The sequence below is a fragment of the Pyrgilauda ruficollis genome, unplaced genomic scaffold (assembly GCF_017590135.1).
Source record: "Pyrgilauda ruficollis isolate IOZ18807 unplaced genomic scaffold, ASM1759013v1 scaffold108, whole genome shotgun sequence".
Lineage (NCBI taxonomy): Eukaryota > Metazoa > Chordata > Aves > Passeriformes > Passeridae > Pyrgilauda > Pyrgilauda ruficollis.
Window position 1 is genome coordinate 1,569,743 of NW_024508988.1, and position 23,241 is coordinate 1,592,983.

The window sequence follows — 23,241 nt, forward strand, 5'->3', positions numbered from 1 at the left end:
AACTGAACTGTTTGTTTTAAAATGGATGTTTAAAAGTCATCTGAGGGACACAACTTGTCACTGATGTCCATCAGGCAGACTCTGAGCTGTTAACAACTATACTCTGGATATCTACCCAAGCCATTCCCCATTCACCAAAGTCTACTTATCAAATCCATCTCTGATATAGAGAGAAAGATGTCGTGGGGGACCATGTCAAAGGTTTTACACAAGCCCACACAGATGACATCCCCTACCCACTGTTCTGGTCATTCCATCATAGAAGCCTAGTAGGTTGGCCAGGCAATATTTGCCCTCAGGGAAGCTGTGATGGCTGTCTTGAATCACCTCCCTGTTAGTGTAACTTCCACGAGGAACTCTTTCATCATCTTCACTGGCACAGACTGGAGGATGACAGGTCAGAGTTCCCAGGGTCCTCCCTTCCACCCTTCTTAAAAATGGGTACAAAATTTCCCTTTTTCCAGTTACCTGGGACTTCACCTGACAGCCATGAATTTTCAAACACCGTGGACAGCAGCTTGGCAGCTCCAACAGCCAATTCCCGCAGGACTTTAGGATGCATCTCATCAGGTCCCATACACTTACATACTACCAAGTTCCTAAAAAGAACACAAATCTGATCTCCGTCTTGTAGTGGTTTTCCTCACTGCTTTAATGCCAACTCACTTGAGATATCTGGGAAGAAAGGCTGCCAAAAGAAGTCATTCCCTTCTCCATCATCATAGTATTGAGTCAGGCTGCTTCATCAGCACAAAGAAAAGCTGACCTGCCACCTCAGCCACATATGGTGCCTGAGAGTCCCTGCAGCAGCTCACGCTCATCTTGTGGAATACAGACCAAGCTGCACATTCATCAGAGAGATGCTGCAGTCCTCTTCCTCCAGTAAACTTCTCACACCAGAGGCTAATGGTGGTCAGTCTTGGCTAAGCACTTGTCTTGCATCGAAGACCAGCAGACAGACCTTGCACACCTCTGCCTCAGCACAGATTGGGGTAGATCTGCTGGACAGCACAACCTCTGTCAGTGTGACCCAGTGCACTGGCATAATGTGCGTCAACAGAGACGTTATTTAAGAGACAAATGAGTTCACAGAGCATGGCCTGGACAAAAACACACACCACTTCAACAAGCAGATGTGAATCTGTATCTCCAGAGATACACCCTCTCTTCCAGAAGAGCTGGACAGCTGGTATGGTCAGTGCTGGCTGTTGGCAGGAGAGGAATGCGGAAAGTTACTGAGAAGAAACTATAGTAACTAACCCTGGATGCCAGTCCATCCAATGCATTATTTCATAGAATCGTAGAATATCTTGACTTGGAAGGAACCCACAAGGATCACTGAAATCCAACTCCTGGCCTGCACAAGACAACCCCAATAATCACACCATGTGCCTGAGAGTGTTGTCCAAAATTTTCTTGGACTCCGTCGCATTTGGTGCTGTGACCACTGCCCTGGGGAGATGTTCCAGTGCCTGACCACCCTCCAGGTAAAGAACCTTGTCCTGATATCTAGTCTAAACCTCCCCTGACACAGCTGCATGCCATTCCCATGGTCCTGTCACTGGTGAACAGAGAGATCAGTGCCTGCCTCTCCATTTCCCCTTGTGATGAAGCTCCAGTCGCTATGAAATCTCCTCTGAGACTCCTCCAGGCTGAACAAGCCAAGTGAACTCAGCCACTCTTCATACAGTATCTTCTCTAGACTCTTCAGCACCTTTGTACCTCTCTTTTGGATACTTATACTTCTAGTTACTAAAGGAAAAAGCAATGTCCTTCCAGAGCTGAAAAGTATTTTTCAAACAGTCCACCTGTATTTCTTATGAGAAATAGCTTAGAAATAAAAAACAAAACAAACAAACCAGGTGTTCATCATATGGATTAATACTTCCACAAATGTTCCTCAGACTGCTGAGCTCAAATGAGGGTGCTTTCCACCAAGAGAAAACCATTCATCTGGATTTATGTCGCTCCTGTTCCAGCACAGCCAGACACTAACAGCAGTGAAACGCTGTCTGATGCAGAGAGGAAGCCAGCAGCAAATGCCACTAGGCAAGACAGATCATTATCAGCCAAATGTTCTGAGTTGCAATTAGCAACAGGCTCAGAAGAACTCGTTGTGCCTGGTGTGAAAACAGGGCAAAAGGCAAGGCACTACTCTTGTTTGCAGTGCCACTGCAGGGACCTTGCTCACCTCTCTCAGCTGATTCTTATCCTTTACTTTTAGCAGAAGGATGCTTAACACACTGGGCACAGACACTCCCCATGCCATGTGCTCCTACTCTTCATGGAAACGGCACCAGACTTGGACAACACACAAGTACCTTGATGACATTGCAGCAATGAGCTTCAGGACCACCCTCCTGGCACCTGACAACAGCCTGAAACAGCATCCCTGGGTATGAAACAGCCTTTCCTAAATCTTTACCATCTTTAAAGGCTGGTAATATTCTGGCTTCAGGTTTATATTTTCACCCTAATTACACAAACACTAACCAGCACCTCACTTGCGACTGAAGTGGAAATGAAGCTTGCTGGGATGACTGCTTGCAATAGTTTAGAGGAAAAAAGCAAATCTAAGTAAAAAGAGTATGTGGGAGGAGAGAGGTGAAGAAAGGGGCTAAGAAAGGATGCAACAACAGTGCTCCTTTAGCAGAGACAGATACTCCTCCTGACACAAGGTGGTTGGCACAAGACCCACACAGCTAGAGGTCAGCTGAGAGACTATGAAAAGTTGTGAGGAGCCAAGTCCTCACTCTTTCAGTGTTTTCCTCAGCCAAAAGCAGGTAACAGAGAGGTGGCCCTGTAGTTGCTCTTCTCTGGTAAGACATGCAAATCCAAGACAAATCGTAATGAACATAGCTCTGATAAAAAAGCCTGCTCACAAGGAGGCAAGTTTATTTTCAATATCCACTCAAACCTTGAGAAAAAGCAGTGAACACTCTAGACAAAATGACTGCTTTCCCATTATTCAAGCAACACAGTGCGCTAGGATACCGGCAGGAATCATTTGGAATTATAGCCTTGCCTCAGAGCTGTAATTTGAACAGGTCTCACTGGAAAAGCAAAGAAGCCAGTTTCAGACATCAGAGTATGTAAGTTGGGTAGGAGTGTTGACCTGCGGGAGGGCAGGAATGCTCTGCAGAGGGATCTGGACAGGCTGGATCATGGGCTGAAGCCAGTGGGGTGACGTTCAACATGGCAAAGTCCTGGGTCCTGCCCTTGGGTCACAACAGCCCCAGGCAGTGCCACAGGCTGGGACAGAGTGGCTGGAAAGGAGCTGGGGGTGCTGGTGACAGCAGCTGAACATGAGCCAGGGTGTGCCCAGGTGGCCAAGAAGGCCAATGGCATCCTGGCCTGGATCAGCAATGGTGTGGCCAGCAGGGCCAGGGCAGGGATTGTCCCCTGTGCTGGGCACTGGTGAGGCCACACCTCAGGTCCTGTGCCCAACTTTGGGACCCTCATTCCAAAAAAGACATGGAGGTGCTGGAGTGAGTCCAGAGAAGGGCATCAGAGCTGAGAAAGGGTCTAGAGAGTAAGTCAAATGAGGAGTGGCTGAGTGATTTGGGTTGTTTTCCCTGCAGAAAAAGAGGCTCAGCTGCCGACTTTTTGCTCTCTATATAGCTGTACAGGTTGCAACATGGTGGGGTTGACCTGCTCTACCAGGAAACCAGTCACAGGACATGAGGAAATGGCCTCAAGCTGCACCAGAGGAGGTTCAGATTGGACATCAGGAAGATTATCTTAGCTGATAGGGTGCTTAGGAATTGGAAGTGGCTGCCCAAAGAGGTGCTGGAATCACCATCCTGGAAGTGTCCAGCAAACTACTGGATGTGGCACTTTGTGTTACAGTTTACTTGTCGTGATGGTATTTGGTCAAAGGTTGGACTCAATGATCTTCAAGACCTCTTCCAAGCTTTTTCAGTCTTTGATTCTAAATCCAAGTAAGAAAATAATAAAGATCCATGGCAGTCCCTCTTTGCTGTCCAGCAGCAAAATTAATATGTCGGTTACCAAAGATCAAATTTCATACTTGATTTACTACACAACAGTGTGTGCTCAAAGAACTGAGAGTGCAGGGTGGAGGTTTCAATACCCCACCACAGAACAAATCATAGTAAGGTTCATCCTTTGTGCTATACCTCTGAAAATGAGAATGTTCAATAGGAAAGTGTCTGCATCTCACCATGGCTTCTATTTCACTCAAACTATTTAGTCTCCTTCATATCTTAATACTCTTTTATGATATAATACATTCTGGATGACAGTTGCTTAGCTACAAAAACCCTCAGATCAACGGCTACAGTATTAAAATATTGCCAAAGGTCAAATCCCACTGTATGATCATTCAGCATCTTATAGGTATGTCTTTTATTATTTTTCTTAGTGTCTGAAATAAATACTGAAAGACATTTTAATATAACAGGCTGTGCTCTCTAGGGCAACTGTACAACCCAGGACAATACATGCAATTATATCATTATAATTACACTCAAATTCTTATTATAATTTTTGACTACATCAAGTTTGTGTATTAGACCTAGCCCTCTCCTCCCCCTGCCAAAAAAATTATTATTAAAAATTTGCCTAAAAGTGAAGTTGTAAAAACAAGATCAATAAAAGAAGGCTGGATATTTGAAGGATTTGTATTCATGAAACCTGCATCTTTCACAGTGACAGTGGCTCCTCAAGAAAAAATTGCATTGCAACCCAGAGACATTATCAAATTCCAAGGAAAAAGCCGTATCACCTGTGCTTTAATAAAAGAAAAGCATGGGCATTTTTACAGCTTATGTAAATTCTGCATCATACAGAAGGTATGATGCATCATACAGAAAGTATGATGCATCAACAAGACATTTGGCTTGCCTGTTTTCATTATTTTCAGCCTGCTCTTGCAGTGATCTCTTTGTACAATTGTGGCAGCAGTGTGCCAGAATCCCTACTGCTTCCTCTGCGTGCTCTATCCAACACATCTCTGGCTGTAGCTTGCATGGCCAACTGCTCATTCAGCCCACAAAGGCTACTTGTTTGTAAGCACAGAGAAGCATTTAACTAAATTAATTGCAGGCTTGGTGTATCTCCTAAAAATGGATTTAAGGGGTTTCTGTCGCTAAGGCTCCTTTCACACCCCTTCCTGTCTTAAATCTTTCCTACCAGCCAAGTGGAGATACCCACTGCAGAAGCTGGGGATATGCAGGTGACTTCTTCAGGGACGGGGTGGATGCATTCTCCCCAGATTGCATTTGAAAGCCCTCTAAGGTTTTAGAGGCTGCTGAGAATTGCTCAAACCCATAAAAAATGATACAGCATGTTCAACATGATTTTACAAGCTGACAGGGTTTTGTTTTGACATTTCTATTCACATCCTACCCCTCTAGGACTGTGGAGCGGCAAAAGAAGGTTAAAAATGGAAATTTTTTTTCAGAAGTTTGATCCAAACATATAATGAGCATGTTAGTCTGTGCAGAACTGTCCAGTTCTCTGCCTAAACTTTGACAAGGATGTACATATATATCTACTTCAATAGTCCTATAAGTAGACTAGCATGGTTTGCAGCAGTGGTTTGCAGCATGCAAGAGCTAACACAACGCAGAGACATGGACGTTGCCTTATCTACTGAGTTTGTATTTGCTTGTGTTTGCGTGAAACATCTTTGCTTTACAGAAAATTATTATCAACTTGAACATCACCTTGTGAATATATCCGGAAAAGCTTGTTTGTGTAAATCTCTGTGTGCCCTGATGTGTTTTTGTTTCATTAGTAGGTTTATTGTTTGATTTGTAATTTTGTAGTTTCCTTATGCTATATGTTCCTTTTTGTTCCTGCCCTTTTCCTAGAACTTTCATTACTTTTTCTGTTATTAGATGCCAGTTTCTTTTTGAACCTGCCTTCTTTCGAGAAACTTCTCTGTCGGTTCTGTATTTCTCCAAACTCTATTAGTTCACTGAAACTGTTCTCCTCTCTTGGGATACTTTATTGGTTTATACATTGTATTCCCTGCCTCATTTTTTACTCCCAATTCTCCTGATTTGTTAAAAATTGTACCCTCCCCTTGGGATCTGCCCCCGTATATAAGCTACTGTCTGCCCCAGTTTGGCATCCTGGGACGAGGAAGAGGGGAAGTTTTACCATCAAATAAAGTTACCCCGGGACCCGTGGTGCTGTTCTGTGTTTTATGCTGTGTCGACACTGGTAGCTGGGATTCAACAGGGCTCAAGGGGGGATCTGCCGCCCCCTCTCCTGTCATCAGCTAGCCGGGAGGAGTGGCATCTGTGCTCCTTTTGTACCTTATAAATGAAGAGCAGAAGTATCAACCCATCAAGGAACCATTTCCTTTACAATGAGGTAGCAGCAGCTACACAGACCCAGGCCCAACATTAGCAAATGCATTTTCCCTGGGGTCAGCACTTGTTAGCATCTATTAGCTTTTGCATTTCCTTAGTGATCTGAGTAATGCAGAAAGATCAAAGAAAACCCAAGCGACTTAATGAGACATTTGCAATTTCACTACAGCAGCCATAAAGAGTGAAGTGTGAAATCTTTGAGACGAGTAGATGTCAGAGACAGCTTACAGCAGTGGAACTGAGAGAATGAACATTTCCTTTTTTGTGATGAAAAGCACTTGCTGCTGTCTGTATGTGCAGGTCACACTGTGCTGAGAGTGGAACGACAGGAAAACATAAAGTATATTTACAAGTAGTCACACAGCACACACAGTAACTGTAAGCAGGTGTTTTGATGCCCAGGGTGATAAAACTCACAAGCACACCAAGCAGAGGGAAAAACTGTGAGACACCCATACCTGCTACAGGAAAACATCAGGACAACTCCCCAAATAAACACTCAAAAGCCAAGCCACTGATCACAGAGGTCACACTATGGTGGTCACCACGCCAATCTTCTTCCTCCACCAAATCCCACAGGCTACTATTGGGTATGTAGATAAATACTTTAGCAAAGCTATTAAAAACCTGTGCTCCTGTATTTTGTGACAATTTAGTACTGTTCCAAGTTCAAACCAGAGCCACCAAACACAACCACAGAGCCCTTCCTGTGGGAATGCTATACTAAAATTCTTATGCAGACAGATGGTCCAATGAAGAAATGCCACTACACATACACAGCCCATTGGGGGTTTCATAGTGCAGGCCTGTTGATGTGGTAGAATAGATTCTTCCAATGAAATCTCCCTGTGCTGTTCTGTGTGGAAACACAGTGATAGTCTGTTGTCTAGAAAGCCTGGAAAAGTAATTAAGGATAGTTTGAGGAAGAACAGAAATACTAAGGATTTGTCTGGATTGCCCAGAGTTCTTTTGAATAGCCTGCTAATATACCAGAATTCCATTTTGTGCCTTCTGTGGTCAGGAAATAATAACTAAAAAAAAAAGAAAAAAAAGGAAAAGACAGCTGCGTCCCAAGGCAGTGTGGTCAGGTGTGCTTGTACCGCACACATTAGTGAGGGACTGAGTCTCCCCTCACCTCCCAGCAGCTAAAGAGCTGACACATCAGCTTCTCAAGTCCTAGAATTGGAACCAGCTCACTGGAACCTGCTGCTCTCCTGCAGCCTATAACTGAGACAGACATCAAGGTTACAATCAGGAAGGATGCAGAAAATTAGGAAAACATAGTTGCCATTTCTGTTGTTTTTCTTTTTCATATAAAATAGTTTAAGAATGGCATCAGTCAATATGGAGTGCAGATTAAAATATGATCAATTCCCTCTCTTCCTGTCACACAGAAACTCAAAAATTCAGCTGATGGAGGCGTGGTACCATCAGTAACTGACTCAAAAAATCCTACTTCTTGCAACTTCAGGAATAATTTTCCATACAATATCCACCTAATCATCTAATATCCATACTCTAGCTAAATCTGACTCTGCTTAGTTCATGACTGTACTCAGACATGGATTTTCTCCTGACAGTTTCTGTGACCTACTTACCACCCCTTCTGTTAATAGTGTGAATTGGATGCTTTGCCTCCATTTCAAAAGGTTTATTCTCATGTGCAGGACATTTTTTTTTTTTTTAATTTGGTTTGGTTGCTAAGGAGGAAGCTTTAGCATGGTAGGCAAGGATTTAGTCATATGTGAGCCACAGGGAACATTATCCTTAGAGATTAATTTGGAAATCAAGTGACAATTGGTGGGGTATATGTTTACTTTCTATTTTTTGAAAGCTTTACAAGTACCACAGGATTTCTGCATCCTCTGAAGGAGATCTATTCTTCTGCTACATTAATAAACAACAGAGACAACAAAGAGAGTATCATGCTTGTCTCAAGTGTCATAGATAAAATTAGTAATTTCACTGCAAATCAGAAAGCAAACTAGATTATTAGGAACAGCTCTACACTAATCAAAAGGGTGTCTCACAACCACCTTTCAGCTATACTGACGGCAGCTGCCTCACTGCGAAGTTAATTCAATGAGCAGAGCAAATTTGGCATATATTGTTTGCTAATCAAAGAGAATTTCTTGGCATCTAAATTGTGTGTGTGACAGAATGTTAAGCCTGGAAACACATTGATAGTCCTCAAAGTTTTTCATCAAATCTAAGAAACATAATGTGCACACATGCAAGCAATTCTCCTCATTCAAGAAGTGAAGGTGAAATCTGTGTTACCAAGTTACATTGAACTGTGGTCCTAGGAAGACCTTACAAGAAATAGCTTTGCCCTCATGTATTTGTGCAGGACAGAAAGCTTCAAAACTTTAAATTTCTCCTTCTTTCTAATTACCGTACCACAGAACACTGCCAGTTATGACAGCAAAGCCTGTGAGCAAACATTATCAGTAGAAAACTCCTGGTATATCTTCACTGAATTGAGTCTTAGGAGCATGAAAATGTTTTGTTGGTTTTTGGGGTTTTTTAATTTGGGTTATTTTGGGCCTCACAGCTTGCATATCTGCACTCTAGGGAACAGGTTAAGGAGTAACATCCCTTCTCCTCCTGAAATATATTGCCTTGGAAGGCTGCTCTACTGCAGTGTGGACCTCCACCACCATAGGCAATCATGATGAAAAGCCATTAAACCAACCATCTTGGCTAAGAGGAATATTTCACTGTGCTCTTTCCCAAAGAAAGCTGCAAAACAGCAGAATGCAGTCCGGATGAGATTGCTGTATGGAGTCTGCTCACAGATTTCCCAGGCCAACGGATGCTGTGACTGAGAGAAACCATGCTCTCCCTCTAAGGCAGCCACTGCTCTTCAAATCATAAACAATTTAATTATAAAAAACAACTTCAGAGATCAAAACCTGGCAAGTTTCTTTGCATCTGTGAGAATCTAAACTTTGCCCTATTTTCAAAACTAAATCCATATGTAAAAGGCCACTGTGCAGGTGGAGAAACAAAACAAAAGAAATTACTATATGTTTTATTCAAAATGCAAAAGGAACATTTCTTAAATGTAATACTTAATTTAAGGAAAAAAACCCAAACCAAACCAAACAACAAACCTCCACACCAGAATTATTTAAAAAATTCAACCTTATTCATTTGCATTCAGAACTTTTAAAATTCAATGAGAGGGAAGAACCCCATCCAAGTATGGTTACAAAACTGCTTACAAAAGCAAGATAACTGCATTCTTAATGTAAGACTCTCCACCAGCATTTCTTAAAAAGGAGAAAACAGTATAATGTATAAGTCTATGCAGCAACTGGCAACAAAAGCACATATGTTATCTACCTGGACACAAAGATGATATTTGTTCTGGGCATTTATTTTGAAAAGGACAAAATAACATTTTTACTGAGTGATGGTTAGAGGTGCCAAACACAGCACAGCTGGAATGTATGTCTTGTTACCTTTGGTGTGGATTACATATTTTTAAGCCACTGAAACATTAAGGCAGGGAGATTGAAGACAACAAGTCTACTGTGCAAATTGTACTTCATCTTTTAATTGCTTGCCTATTTATTTTTAACAGAATCATCATAAAATGAGGAGCACTTCTGAATATATTTGATGTTTACTTTTAGAGCAGTTAACTCAAAATACAGGTTCAGTTTATATCAACATTATCACAAATTCCAAGCCTGTTTCTTCCTACAGTCTATTTTTATATTAAAAAATAAAAATTAAAAATGCTATACTTGGAAGACTAAATATTGGCCTTGGAGATTATTTTGAAGGTCTATTTCTCTCATAATGGCTAAAAGAATTATGCAAAAAAAGGAAACAACTTTTCACGTAGAAACAGGACTACACACTTGGGGATCATGTGAAAAATCTCAGAAATCTGGCAAAACAACATTTCCAGGTTTTTCAGCCCAATTATATATTGACTTTTGAAGGTAGTTACAATTTCAAGATTTGCTGTTGGGAAAGGTATACAAAGAGTTCAACAGCTCTGGACATTCAAAATTCAGTCAAACATATTCAGCATCTATTTCAAGTCTTTGCTTTACAAACAGCTTCTAAAAAGCACATTATAAGCCAAAGATGAAGGAAATGGTATTTGATTGATACAACAAGGTTTAAGAACAACCTGTTAGTTTCCTGATTGTCCTACTTCTTGTTCTAAAGAACACTCAGGAAGACGTTTACCAGAGGAAGAAGTTCCTTAACAAGGTGTTTATTGTTAAAATCCATTAACAAAGCAGTGTTTTAGTAGAGAGAAGTGCTCTTCAGACTCAGGAGAGAGGGAGACCCCCCAGTCCGATCGAGCCCCTAAAACACAGGTGAAGTTTTACCAACAGGTGCAAGTGCAGTCTCACAAGCACTTCTAAATCACATTCTACTGCTCATAAAACCTTCCATGTCAGCGTTTCACCACTTTTTACCTATTTTTTCAAGTTAAGAGCTGCTTTGGAAAGCTGCTGTACAAACAGCTCAACCTTTCTCAAATATAAGGCATGCTTTCTTTGCAGACACTGCATCTTTCAATTAATAGAAGGGGATATGCTCCCAACAGACCTTCCTGTCATAGGAACATCCATGCAGAGAGCAAAACATCAGCAGGTCACTGACCCTCATTGTAATTTACCAACAGTCCTCGCTCATCTCGATGATCTTAAAGGTCCCTTCCAACTTAGAAATTCTGTGATTCTGTGAATTTTTTTTTACATTCTGCAACCCTTCTTTATTTTTAAGGAGAAAAAGAAAATAGCTCTTGTGTCTTGGCATTAAATTTCAGTTTTCCTACAAAGTTGTCAAAAACATAGTCACATATATATGCCTTTAAGCTCAAAACTGGCTGTGATTTATCAAAGTCAGAATGGTATAAATAATGCATGTCTTGCACAGGTGGCTTTTTTTGTAATATAACAACTAATGGCCTGTCAACAAGCTAGTCAATGTACAGAAGCTCTACGATGGTCTGCCATCTCTTTCCTGTATGGTAAATGAAGAAAGACTTAAAGGAGTCAAATTCTCTCTAATGGTGTCCTGCTGTCTTTGATACCATACATGATGGTATAGAGACAGAGAACCCATGCATTTTTGAGGTATGTGACAGCAAATCCTGCAGCACCAGGCTTTGCTGATGAACCAGGACAATTTTTTTTTTTTTAATCTAATATCTGAAGCCTGATGCACAAAAAATTATATAGATAATACAGATAGATTTGTCTAGATCATACAGATAAGATTTTCCAGTAAGGAAATCCTAGACATGATATTCAGTGTTTATGGTAAGAAACGACATTTGGAAAACAAAGCAAATTACCAAAACCTGCATTCAGAAAAAAAGAGAAGGTTAAGCCAATCCTCTCATACCTCATTATGCTTCAGTGGCAGATTTTCTTTCAAGATGCAGAAGCTTGTCCTTCAATGTGTTTCTCTTTAAATATTTTAGGATTATGCCAAGTTCTGAGTAGCCCACAGTAGCATGGAAGAAATGCATCTGCTAGAGTGCCTTTAAAAGGAATTGTAAAAACTACCAACACACATCCAGCACTGTCAGCACACCTTACCAGCCACAAACTCACCTTTCTGTGATCGTTTCTCTGAGACCACTTGCAACTCCTTTCACCACCGTACTAGCCTTTGGTGTCAGCACTACTTGAGATATGAAAAAGGAGCCTTTCTTTCTTCTTTCAGTGATTGATGTCTGCAGGAACTGAATCAACTTTTCCGTATCTGTTGTGTTTGCCCAGGGAGCTGGCATCATCTGGCCTGGCCACAGAAAGGCTACCTCGACAGCCACTGGACTGTGGTAGAACACTAGCACTTGGTGCTCCTTTTCCCACAGGTACTGGAGGCTGACTTCATGGGCAAATATAGCAGGACACATTTTGTTTCCGTATGTGTCTTTGAGCATCTGGACAAGCTTTTCATGATGGCATTTCTGCATCCCGTAGAAATGATTGAAGTCCAAGAAGACCACTTCTTTTGGGTGCTCAGTGAGAAACGCATTGATCTCCTCCAGACCTTCCTTGACTTTGGCACTGAATAAACCATGAGCGAAGTAGAGTTCATTGTCTGGGTCTCTGGGCTTGGTGGAAATTCTGAGATCAAAATACCGTATACCTGCCCCCAGCTGGCTGGTGAAGTTCATGGTCTGTGTAGCCAGCCACTTCCTCATCAGCTTTTTAGCCACAGTCCCAAAAACTGACACAAAATTCTGGACCGTCTCTGGCTGTTCAGGCCCAACTGGAGAGGCTTCATCAATATAGAAGCTAAAAGAGTCATGAGACCCTAAAACACAAGAGAGAAAAACATAAAAAATATATTAAAAGCCTTTAGTGGGTTTTTCTCAATGAAAATAATTTTCTGACCTGTACCAATACCCACCAACCACCTCCCCTGCCCTTTCCCTCAACAACAGTACATTTGTCTGGCAGCATTTGCCCCAAAAACACATTGTAGGAACTTGACAGAAAGTCTGTTTCACTGCTTGTCTGGATGCTCAGTCACTCTCTTCCAGCTCTTACTTATGCCTTTAAGCTCAATGAAACCAGTGGTCTCTGAAGATCAAAGCAATTCTGGTAGCAAAGCTAGTCACACAATAAATCCTTTGAGCCAAGGAGGAGAGTTTGGCCCTGAACACTGAATTGTGCACTGTCTAGTCTGTAGAACCAAAGGAAAAAACTAAAACAAACCAATATCCTTCCACACACACCTTTATAGCCAGATAAAATAGGAGTTGGAAAAATGTCAAGGAACATAAATATCTTATGTTCTATCTTAAATCAAGTCTCATCTGGTCATACACAAGGTTACTGAATGGTTTTCATTCTTAAATTTACTTCTAAAATTCTCTACTTTCCTTTGCTAAATAAGTACAAGAGGTAGAGCCAAGAATAGCATTGCATTCCACTGATAAAATTCAGAAACTCAGACAAAAGCCACAATTAACAGTGCTCAGCATTCAGACATCGACAAGAAAGCAGTTATACGGAGAGATGAGCTGACCCTAGGAGATGCTTATCACCTTTGTCAACCATTACCCTGCTGAACACCTGGTGTTTGCACCTGGCAGTTTACACAGAAACACTGTCCAGCTGCTGGCAGAGCCACACTCCTGCTATTCCAGCTGTAGATGTTTCTGGTCAGACACGCAGCAGCAAGCAGGTCTGCTGTTCAGCCTGAGACACACTGCTTGCAAAACTCCTTCAAAGTCAGCAGGACTTGTATTCTGGAAATGAATTGCAGTACTAGGCGCTCAGAGATCCAAATCCTACATCAAAATGAGTTCAGAGCACTGGTCTTGTCTGTCACCCACGCTTTTGCAGGTGCTTTTCAAAATTGCTTTCCAAAGCATACATGCTGTAGCAAGTAACTATCACATTAATTAAATTCTGCTAGTCAGTAATTTCTGAGAGTGATGCTACTTTACCTGCACTGCAATAAACCCTATAAACTGAAGAAGCAGCTATAACATTTTCTTATTTAATAACAAATGTAGTTATGACAAGTCATCCTAGACTCTGGCTTGGATTTGATTTTGTTTAATCTGAGAAATGTCTTTAAATTTTGTACACATCTGCTTCTCATGGTTGTCTCATTGAACTGCATTTTGCTTTAAATATTAAATAAATTTTCCATTTTGATGAAGCTTTCTACTTCTAGGTGTTGAAGAGATAATATATTTCTTGCAGTACCTGATTAGATCACACAGTATCTGGTTACACACTGATATCCTTGGGGACTAGATCTGCATACAGAATTCTAATGGTAAAACAAATTATTAGAGCAGTGACCTGTGTATCAACAGTATTACAGGGAAAATCAATGAGATGCATTAAATTTTCTGCTCAGTGTAAGCTGCACTAATCTAGAAATCAAAGTAAATCCAGTCTTGTTTAAAACAAGACACAGCTACTGATATTAGGAAGGGATGGATTTTGCAAACCCCAGCTTTGTCCATTGAAGCCCATTTTATTTTTGTAGGGTTTTATGCCAGATGAAGTACCTGTGTAAACCTGATCAACTGATTACAGCATTAGGCTCAAAATGGTATTAAGACTAATTAAGCCATTTGTCTTTTATCTTTTGATCTGCAGACATGGGCAACCTGAAGTTGCAGAAAAGGTAGTAGCTAAACTTGACCCCAGCACTGCCAGTAGGCACATATTGGTTTAAAATACTTTTTAAAACTACTTTCGTCAAGAAAGGCAGCACAATTCTCACAGCAGAAAACTAAGGTGAACAACCTGTCAACAGGTAGTTTTTAGCTACTGGTAATGAAAAACACAGAGAATTGTAAGTGTGTGTGTGTGTGTGTGTGTGTGAACATTACAGAACAGAAATACCTGGACACTGCAAGTAGGATAGGGCAGAAAATATTTTTTCCTCATTAAAGTCTTTATGCACATAATTGAGACTAAAAATAGATATTCCTCTGTGGACAGTAATGAGAAAACTGAACAGTGCTCTGAGAATTTTCATGTTTTGTAACCCAAACAAGGAAGCCCTACAGCATAATACAAAAAAGGAAATAAGACTTAACTTGGTTGATGAAAAATGAAGCACAGGTCAGATGTTCAAAAGTATGTAAACATTCCTCCTGAACAAAAAATACAGTAAATATTTTGTCTTTCCATATGTATAACTACTTTGAACAGGTCAATTTAATATTAATTTTCATCATGCACTCATCTACATTTCCTTTTGCCTTAATCCTGTGCTGTTGTCTCAGACAGCTTACTTGTGCAACTCACAGAAATTCAAAATCCTTACACTTAGCAGAGCAAATTAGGATATGATCTTTTCCACTGTCATGCCCAAAATCACTATATTCTTGGTAATGAGGGAATCCTGTACATGTTGCTTTTGGCAACCATGTTTCCTTCCAAATCTTTCTTTTGTGCATAGGGACATTCCCCTCCTACATTTTCACTGGAAAGTGTTCTTGCAGGTTCTCTGTATCACCAAACTTCAGCCTCCATGAAGAGAGGATGCAAGTCACACTTAGGAACACAAGTGCAATGATGACTGCAATCTTTGGAAGGTGGCAGTGCTTGCACATCATCTATCTTATGGTAGGTCTGTACCACAGAGACTTCACAGTCTGAGACCTGGAGAAGCAAAGAAGGGAAATTACTCATCCCGGGTCATTCAAGGAGCAAAAGATGATATTACTCTTGTGTGCAAACATATTTTCCCACCAGTTTACTTAGTGTCTAAAATTTTCTTAAAACATTGCACACTGTTATCCCACTATTTCAACAACCCACCATATCTAAGAAGTCAAGAATGATGGCTCATGGAGTAGCATGATGGGGGTAGCAATCAAGGGGTTAACATGGTGTGCACATACTATAGACTGCCTGGTCAAGAAGAGAAAATGGATGTAGCCTTTAAACAACCGGAAGAGACTTCATAATGACATGTTTTCATGGGGGAATTTTGAGACATATGCTGGCAGAGCAGAACAGCAGAGTGCAGGAAATTCAGAGAGCATCAGAGACTTATTTTTTCTGCAGGTACTCCTTTAAGTAATGAAGTTGCACTGGTGGATGTTGTATGAATTAAGGAAGAAATTGATAGGGACATAAAGGCTGATGACAGCCTTAGACTGAGTGACTATGAGGAGAAATAAGAATTTGAAACACTCAGGAAAGTAATGAAGGCAAAAAGCAGAATAAAGATCCTGGATTTCAGAGCAACTGTCTTGGCTTTTTCAAGGAATTGGTAAGTGGTAGCCTGGAAGAACTCAATTACCTTAAATGCCAAGAGACTCAGCAGAAAGGGCTGAACTTAAAAAGCAACTTCTCTAAAGCATATGAATAGAGTGTGAAGAAACAAGGAGGTAAGGCAGGAGGCAAGTTTGGCTGAAGGAGTAACTTCTGAGTGGCACGAAACTTAAAAAACCACTACAGAAGGTTTCAGCAAGGACAGGTTGCCAGGGAGGAACAGAGGACAAAGGCACAGAGGGAGTTAGGAAGGGCACAGCTGGGAAGGGAAACACGCAAGGGATGGGAAAGGCAACAGACAGCTTCTGCTGATATATCAATAACAAAAAAAAGCACAGAGAAAGCTGGTCCACTATAGAACAGAGCAGGAGGAGAATTGGGATTGTTCCATCTAGAGAAGAGAAGGCTTTGGGGTGACAACAGCTACTGAATAGCAGCTTTTCAGTACCTAAAGGGGTCTTATTTAGAAGAGGGAGAGCAAGTTTTTACATGGACAGCCATAGGACGAGGAAGAACAGTTTTAAATTAACAAGGAGAAATTTAGATTAGATGTCAAGAAGAGGGCAGTGTTACTCAGAGGGCAGTGAGGCACTGCATCAGGTTGCCCAAGGAAGTTGTGGATACCCGATCCCTGAAAGTGTTCAAGGCCAAGTGCTGGATAGCATTTATAATCTGGTCTAATGAAACATGTACCTGACCTCTGCAAAGGTGTTGCAACAAGTGATGTTTAAGATTCTTTCCAACACAAACCATTCCCTTATTCCATACGAAATTATTAAGAGGCACTTAAAGTGTCTGCACCAGCCATGACTCAAAGAACAGTAGTTTCAACCACCAAGACACTAAATTTTCATAAACTAGATATTAAAGAATAAATTGTGCAGTATCACTTAGATTGCTAGAAAACACCTACTACTATTTTTACTAGGGAGAACTGTCTACTGTTTTCTTTACTGGATTCCTGTAATAGGGCAGTTGGGAATATTTAACCCACTACCACTCACTATGGACATATTTATGGCTTCCCTGGAGGGCTAACACCCCCCATTAAAAAAGTAATTTGGCTTGGGGCTGAAAGAAGTCCCTAAGGGAGAATCCACTTTCATTCAGAATTGTTTCTTCAGTCTCTTGGAGATTTACACAGAGCAAATCTACTATTTTTGGTGGCTAAGCTTAAATATATCGGTTACAAAGCCAACAAGTGTAGCTGAACTTTGCCACATCTTTCCTTGTTTCCCTGTCATCTTTGGCCATCCCTTGGCAAATACAGCCTTGTAAACTGCACCTAGAATTGAACAGCACTGACCAATATGTTTCTGACAGCAGCTATCACACCCTGATGATCCACAGGTACCAGAAAAAAACCACAAACAAATAGAAGAAACAGATCACGGGTTTTAGCATGTTTTGCTTTTCCTATTCCCTCATTGATATCTCGTCTCTATGCTAGGAGTTATCCAATAGCTTTTGAAAGTGAAATGTTTTACTAGTGCTTTGAGTAGCATTAAAAGCTTTACCTGTTGTTTTTCTGTATTTAGGAGATGTCATCCCTTTGTGACTATTGCTGAAATGTCACATGCAGTGCCACATAATTTCTTTAAAGACATTCTTATCAATGAAGGCTCTACAGTGACTGACAGCAGGTAACTAACATGTTTCTTGGATGGTGTAGAGAATAGCTAGGACAAAGCCCATGACCTCTGGCACACAGGAGTTCAATACAAATGTTCTTGCAATCTCATTTGGTCTGTTCTCACTGTCTTTTTTGACCTTAAAAATCAATCAGTCAATGGAGAAGCCCTATGAATTGTCAGCTAGTTGCACTGCCACTTCAAGGAACAGCAAATCCTAGTCATGAACACTAGAGTTAGTGCACCTCAATACTGTGTTTTGCCTTCTTTTTGAGATGGCTGAGTGCTGTTCTCTTATCAAAGCCACATCACATCTCAGGAAGTCAAAAAGTGCTGCCAAGAGCACTGTAATTCAGACTTAACAGTCTAGTTCCCTTTAGCATGCAAACTGCTTGCGAGATATCAGCTTTGTTTGATAAAAACACCGAACTGGAAAACAAAACAAAAACTGGGAGAAACAGAGAGGTTTTAGACTGCCCAGTGTCCAAGTGTCCCCACAGGTAACTGCCTCCCTTTACAGTTATTCTTCCAGTGTTCATCAACAGCTGTGTGTCCCTGACCCTAACTGAAGGTCACAGGGCTTAGTCACACTCAGGAGTCCACAATCTAAAGGCATGGGAAGAGAGGTACACACCACCCCTGATATAGCAAAAATCCAGATACTGAACAAGTTCTGAGAACAGAAATACTTGCATGACATTAAAAATTGGCACACATGTACAAGTATACAGCATATATAAATATATATCTATATACATATGTATACTCATGTACTAAAAGAAATTGCACTCTTCTTGTACTTGTATCTCATTCTGCCTTGAAGACATTGATTACAATGTATGAAACAATGAGGAAAGGAAGCATTTGCTTCCTTCTTGCCCATTACTTCCCAGAAGTGATTGCGGAGTTCTGGACCAGCCACTGGAATTGCACAGAAATATAACTTGGATCCTGGTCCTATGCATGGGAATACATCACTGGGAGGCTGGACTGCGCTGCTTTATGGAGACTGTCCTGCAGACAAAAGGGACAATCTGAGAAACCAGGCAGGAGCGCAGTAACCACCCTGCAAAGATTTCAATGTGGTTTGCTTGTGAGCAGAACTACTTTGTATTGTATTTTGCAACCTCTGCCTGGGTTTCTAATGCTACTTCCGCCACTGGTGAAACTCAGCATTTCCCAGCCAAAGCATCTCAGATGGAGCCCCTCAGTCCACATCAAATGTCCGAGCACAACTTCAACAGACTCACCAGCTACTGGACTGATCTGGCACACAGCCTAGAACTGCACATACAAAACATTCAGAATCCAGCACAAAGCATCTGCTTCTTGTTCAGTGTAATACAGAACAGGGAGTTTGTTTTCAGGGATTCACAGAACAGCTGAGTTTGGAAGAGACCTCTGGAGATTATCTCCTGAGCAAAATAAAAAAAAATATGCAGACTTGATAACAGATCACTGAAGACTTCTCCAAAACACCTTGCTGAAGCACCTCCTTAGCCAGGAAGAAAGCAGAACTGGTAGACCATCAGTCTGGAAATGGCATTCCATATCTAATGACCAACTTTCAGACTTTGACTAATGACCAACAATGACTTTGTTTTGTCCTTCCTATAAAAAAAGAAAATTTTCATGCAACAAGAGAGTATTTAAAACAATTACTTGCTCTTGTTCCTCTTACATGTCCTTACCACCTGTGAAATACTCTTGAGAATCATTTTGGTTTGTACTTTTGAACATGGCTATAATTGCTTCCATGGGGAGACTACTACTGTTGATATTGCCAGTACTCCATGACCATGACGAACTGCTCCTCACTCAGGCCAAAGCTGTTAACATTTGAAGCTGTTAAGAAACAGCTTATGGAATATGGCAGTGCCTGTGCTGGAAAGTTTTTCTGGTCAATGGATTGAGCCAAGATCAGTGCCTTGCCTAAGCACTGCTTCTTTCCTACAAAGAACTCCTGAAAAATAAAACAGGTTGGGAAGTGGGGAGGGATCTGCTTGGTATTAAGGCCCTGGTAGCTAGTAATTATCACAGTATGACCGACAAGCTTGGCTACAAATCTGATTAGATTACTCATTATTCAATTCATACTAATATGTTTGGTGTATAGGAAAGTACCCACAAGCAATTTCTCAAAGTTCCCTCCTGCCAACACAAAGATCAGCTCCCGTTCCTTTTAGAACACCATATCAGTCAATTCCACTTTTCAAATTCTCAATACTGTGTCGAAAAGTAGAGAAATAAAAAAAAACCAAGCTGTAATTATATTTATAGCTCTCCAAACTGTGTGAGCACATTCACAATCAGGGCCATCACAAGCTCAGTTTTGCTAAAGAAACTGTTCTTTAACAGAAGTTTAGCACACGCTGCCCTCCTGAGAGTTTTCCCTCTTACTTACTAACTTCTTTACTGTCCTGTAATTGTTCGTGTAGGATGAGATGAAGTAACTTTCTTCTGAGACACTGCCAAGTGCAGATAGCCTCCCACTTCTTCCCAGGTAAACTACCTCCTGACAGATTTCCTTGGAGGCTTCCTGCAGCCATCACTGAGAAGGCAGCATGGTGCAGCAGCACATGGATGGCAGGGGCTTTCTAAGAGTCCCAGATTACATATTCTAAAATCTCACCTTTAAGTGAGTAACTAGTTAATAAAATGCAGGCTCTAAACAAGGCAGATATTACACAGGCAAATGTAAGATTAACACAGCTAGAAACCAGAACAAGGGCAGCAAGGCCAGGACACAGGGCGGAGCAGGCTTCTCCTCCTGTTTGCCCAGCGCAGCAAAGCCCTTGCCCAGTGCTGCAGGAGCAGCGGGGCAGGCAAGGGGCAGCGGGGCAGGCAAGGGGCAGCGGGGCAGGCTCAGGGCAGCAGCACTGCTCTCCATGCCCACAGCATTCCCCACTGCTCATCCAGAGCAAGTCAGGCCACCAGAATGCCTGCAGGCACGCAAAGGCAAACAGAAATGTGGGGAATATTTTTGCATTATCGATGTAAAGGTGGAAAGAATCATGCTGAGGACAGAGATTCAGCTGGTGTCTTCTCCACTGTTTTTTCCCAAATGTGGTCTAAACCTCTCATCTGTACATAGAAGAAAGGTGAAGGAGGAAGGCAGTGATACATTACCACATTCAAAAAACACCCTGCTGAATATTTGCGTGCTGCCATGAAAATTTTAAAAAGTGCAAAAGGCTTAAAACTTTAAAAACCTGCCCACAACAAGCCACTAGAAAAGCTATTTTTATTTGTTCAGTCAAGCAAAACTGTAAACATGATTTCACAGTGTTTTGTGAGCAGACACAAAGCATAAATTCTGTAATAGAAGAAGGCTCCCTTCACCTATCAGGCCAAAACACAGCAGAATTAATGGAAAAAACTTCAACCCAAACTTACAAAAATTAGTAAATCAGCTCCTCATTTTTGGCAGGGCAAGAGTGAGAAAAAGAAATCTAACAGTTTTTAAAACTCTTTGCATCAATATTGACCAAGCACCTAAAACATATGGTTTAAGATCATCAGAATTTATAACTTCAGCAGCAGACTGGACACACCACCACAGCCTGCATGGGGCAGGTCAAGTGCTGTAGTATGCAGAGTGGCATGGTCTTATTTGTTTGCATATATGGAGATTGTATAGAATATTCTAGATCACATAAATTAGCATCACATATAACCTTGTATTTTATGCCCAACCATAATTTGAAGACAAATTAACTACCTAATCACTGGGAAATAAAATTCATTGCGGCAGAGCTGCAGCTACTGTATTACCCAAACTCCACAAATGAAAATTCTTTCAAGTCTTTGCCTTTCTGTGACCTGTGCAAAAGAATCTAGTATTACACCTTTTCTGTTCACTCTGCAAGCTCACTGCTGTGTTCAGATGCATCAGAGATCTCTATCAGATCTCACACTTTAGTTAAAGACTAGTCTCAGAAGTATCATACTAGCTATTTTTCATCTTAATTTAGGGACTAGCAGACAAGAATGTGAAGGAAGGAAGGAAAGAAAAAGAGAGGAAAAAATAGCAAGAGGTATATCTGATTCTAAGCATAAAATTAATGTGCCAGGAATAGTTTGGGGCGTATTTTGTTCCAGCACCAGCTCAGTCTGTCTGAGTATGTCATCAGCATCCTAGTCATATCTCCTGGGGCAATCAGAAGCACTAGAATTGTGAGCCAATAGCTTTGTGACTAGTGAGAGGCTGTGATGATCCCAGGCAGCTTTGCTGAGCCTGCGCAATGGCATCTGTCAACAGTGAGCGCCCTCCGACCATAATTCTGGTTCATAATCCAAATGCTATCATTGATAGAAAAGCCTTGAAGAACAGCATGCACCTGAGAAAGCTCCTAAAAGAGAGAGTGCCCATATTTCTTCCTCTTCATCCACACAAAGAGCACAGGTAATTCAATGTTCACATTCTAAAATAGCATCAAATCAGAAAACTTCTGCTTCTTGAGCTTTTATTTGATTTACTTTAATGAAAAACATTCTTTAGTACTTTGAAACATGAGAAATTTCCCTTAAAATAATTGCCTCTGATTACACTGATATATCTCTTGCCACCTATTGTATCTTTTTGGCAACGCAGAAAGTTTTGGATACTTGATTTTGTCTTTCTTGATACTTGATACCTCTTGCCTACGCCCTTTTCTTTGATTTTTTTTTCTCTGAAATACACAATGCAGCCCTTTCCTAACTCACATTGACACATCTACTCAGTATAGTTCTTATTTCATTAAGCTCTTCTTTTTATTTAAAAATTAGCAACAGTAATCTTAAAAACCCAACAAAATGAAAAAGCTGCAATATTTTCTACTCAATCTGAACATTCCTTCTAAACAGTTCTAGTGATCTTGTAGCTAACAGAAACTACTTGCACAGCATATGTAGTTTCTGCATATCTTAACCCATAATTTTAAGCCAAGAAAGGACAACAAGAGGTGTATCTGGATAAATGAAACCCCATTGCAAAGCCAGTGGGAAGAATGATCACTTCAATCAGGTTTCCTGTTAATTTTAAAATCCTTACAAGACAAGCACTGCCATCTGAGATGGATCACCACAAGAAATTTAAAAGGCAAGATTTTTCAATTTTACAAATATCAAACTGTGCTGCAAGAACCTCTGCAATGCAGAGAAAAAGGACTCTTCCTGCACTGTAATGAGTGCACTGGCAGTCAGTTTACCAACTCTAGAATGGGATGGCCTAAAGACACTATGGATAAAGTTTTCTATTACCACACAAGAAATCCAGGCTAGCTTTCTTTTCTTTTTCTGTCACTGAGTTTGAAAAACTGAGGCAAATCTGAGCAGTTCACCTGATGCCTGGGTGGAAAAGCTGCAAAATACTATACCCCAGGATGGGAGAGTTATTATACCCTTTTCTAAGTCAGTTTGCAAAGGCTTTCACAAAGAAACACTCTTAAAATATTTTAAAAACCTGTGCATAAATACTTAGCTGACTGACCACACAATGCCTGAGAGATAACAAAAGGATGTAAAATTCTGCTAAGTAAGAAG

At 41.0% G+C, this 23,241-nt stretch overlaps 1 protein-coding gene across 1 annotated transcript in view; it reads right to left on the bottom strand.

Moving 5' to 3' along the window:
* The window catches only part of PLCXD3 (phosphatidylinositol specific phospholipase C X domain containing 3), a 74,451-nt gene that overhangs the window by 14,400 nt on the left and 36,810 nt on the right, over positions 1-23,241 (bottom strand). Inside the window, exon 2 of the mRNA XM_041472425.1 lies at positions 11,936-12,644. Coding sequence (XP_041328359.1) covers positions 11,936-12,644 — 709 coding nt within the window. The remainder of the gene's footprint in view (positions 1-11,935; positions 12,645-23,241) is intronic.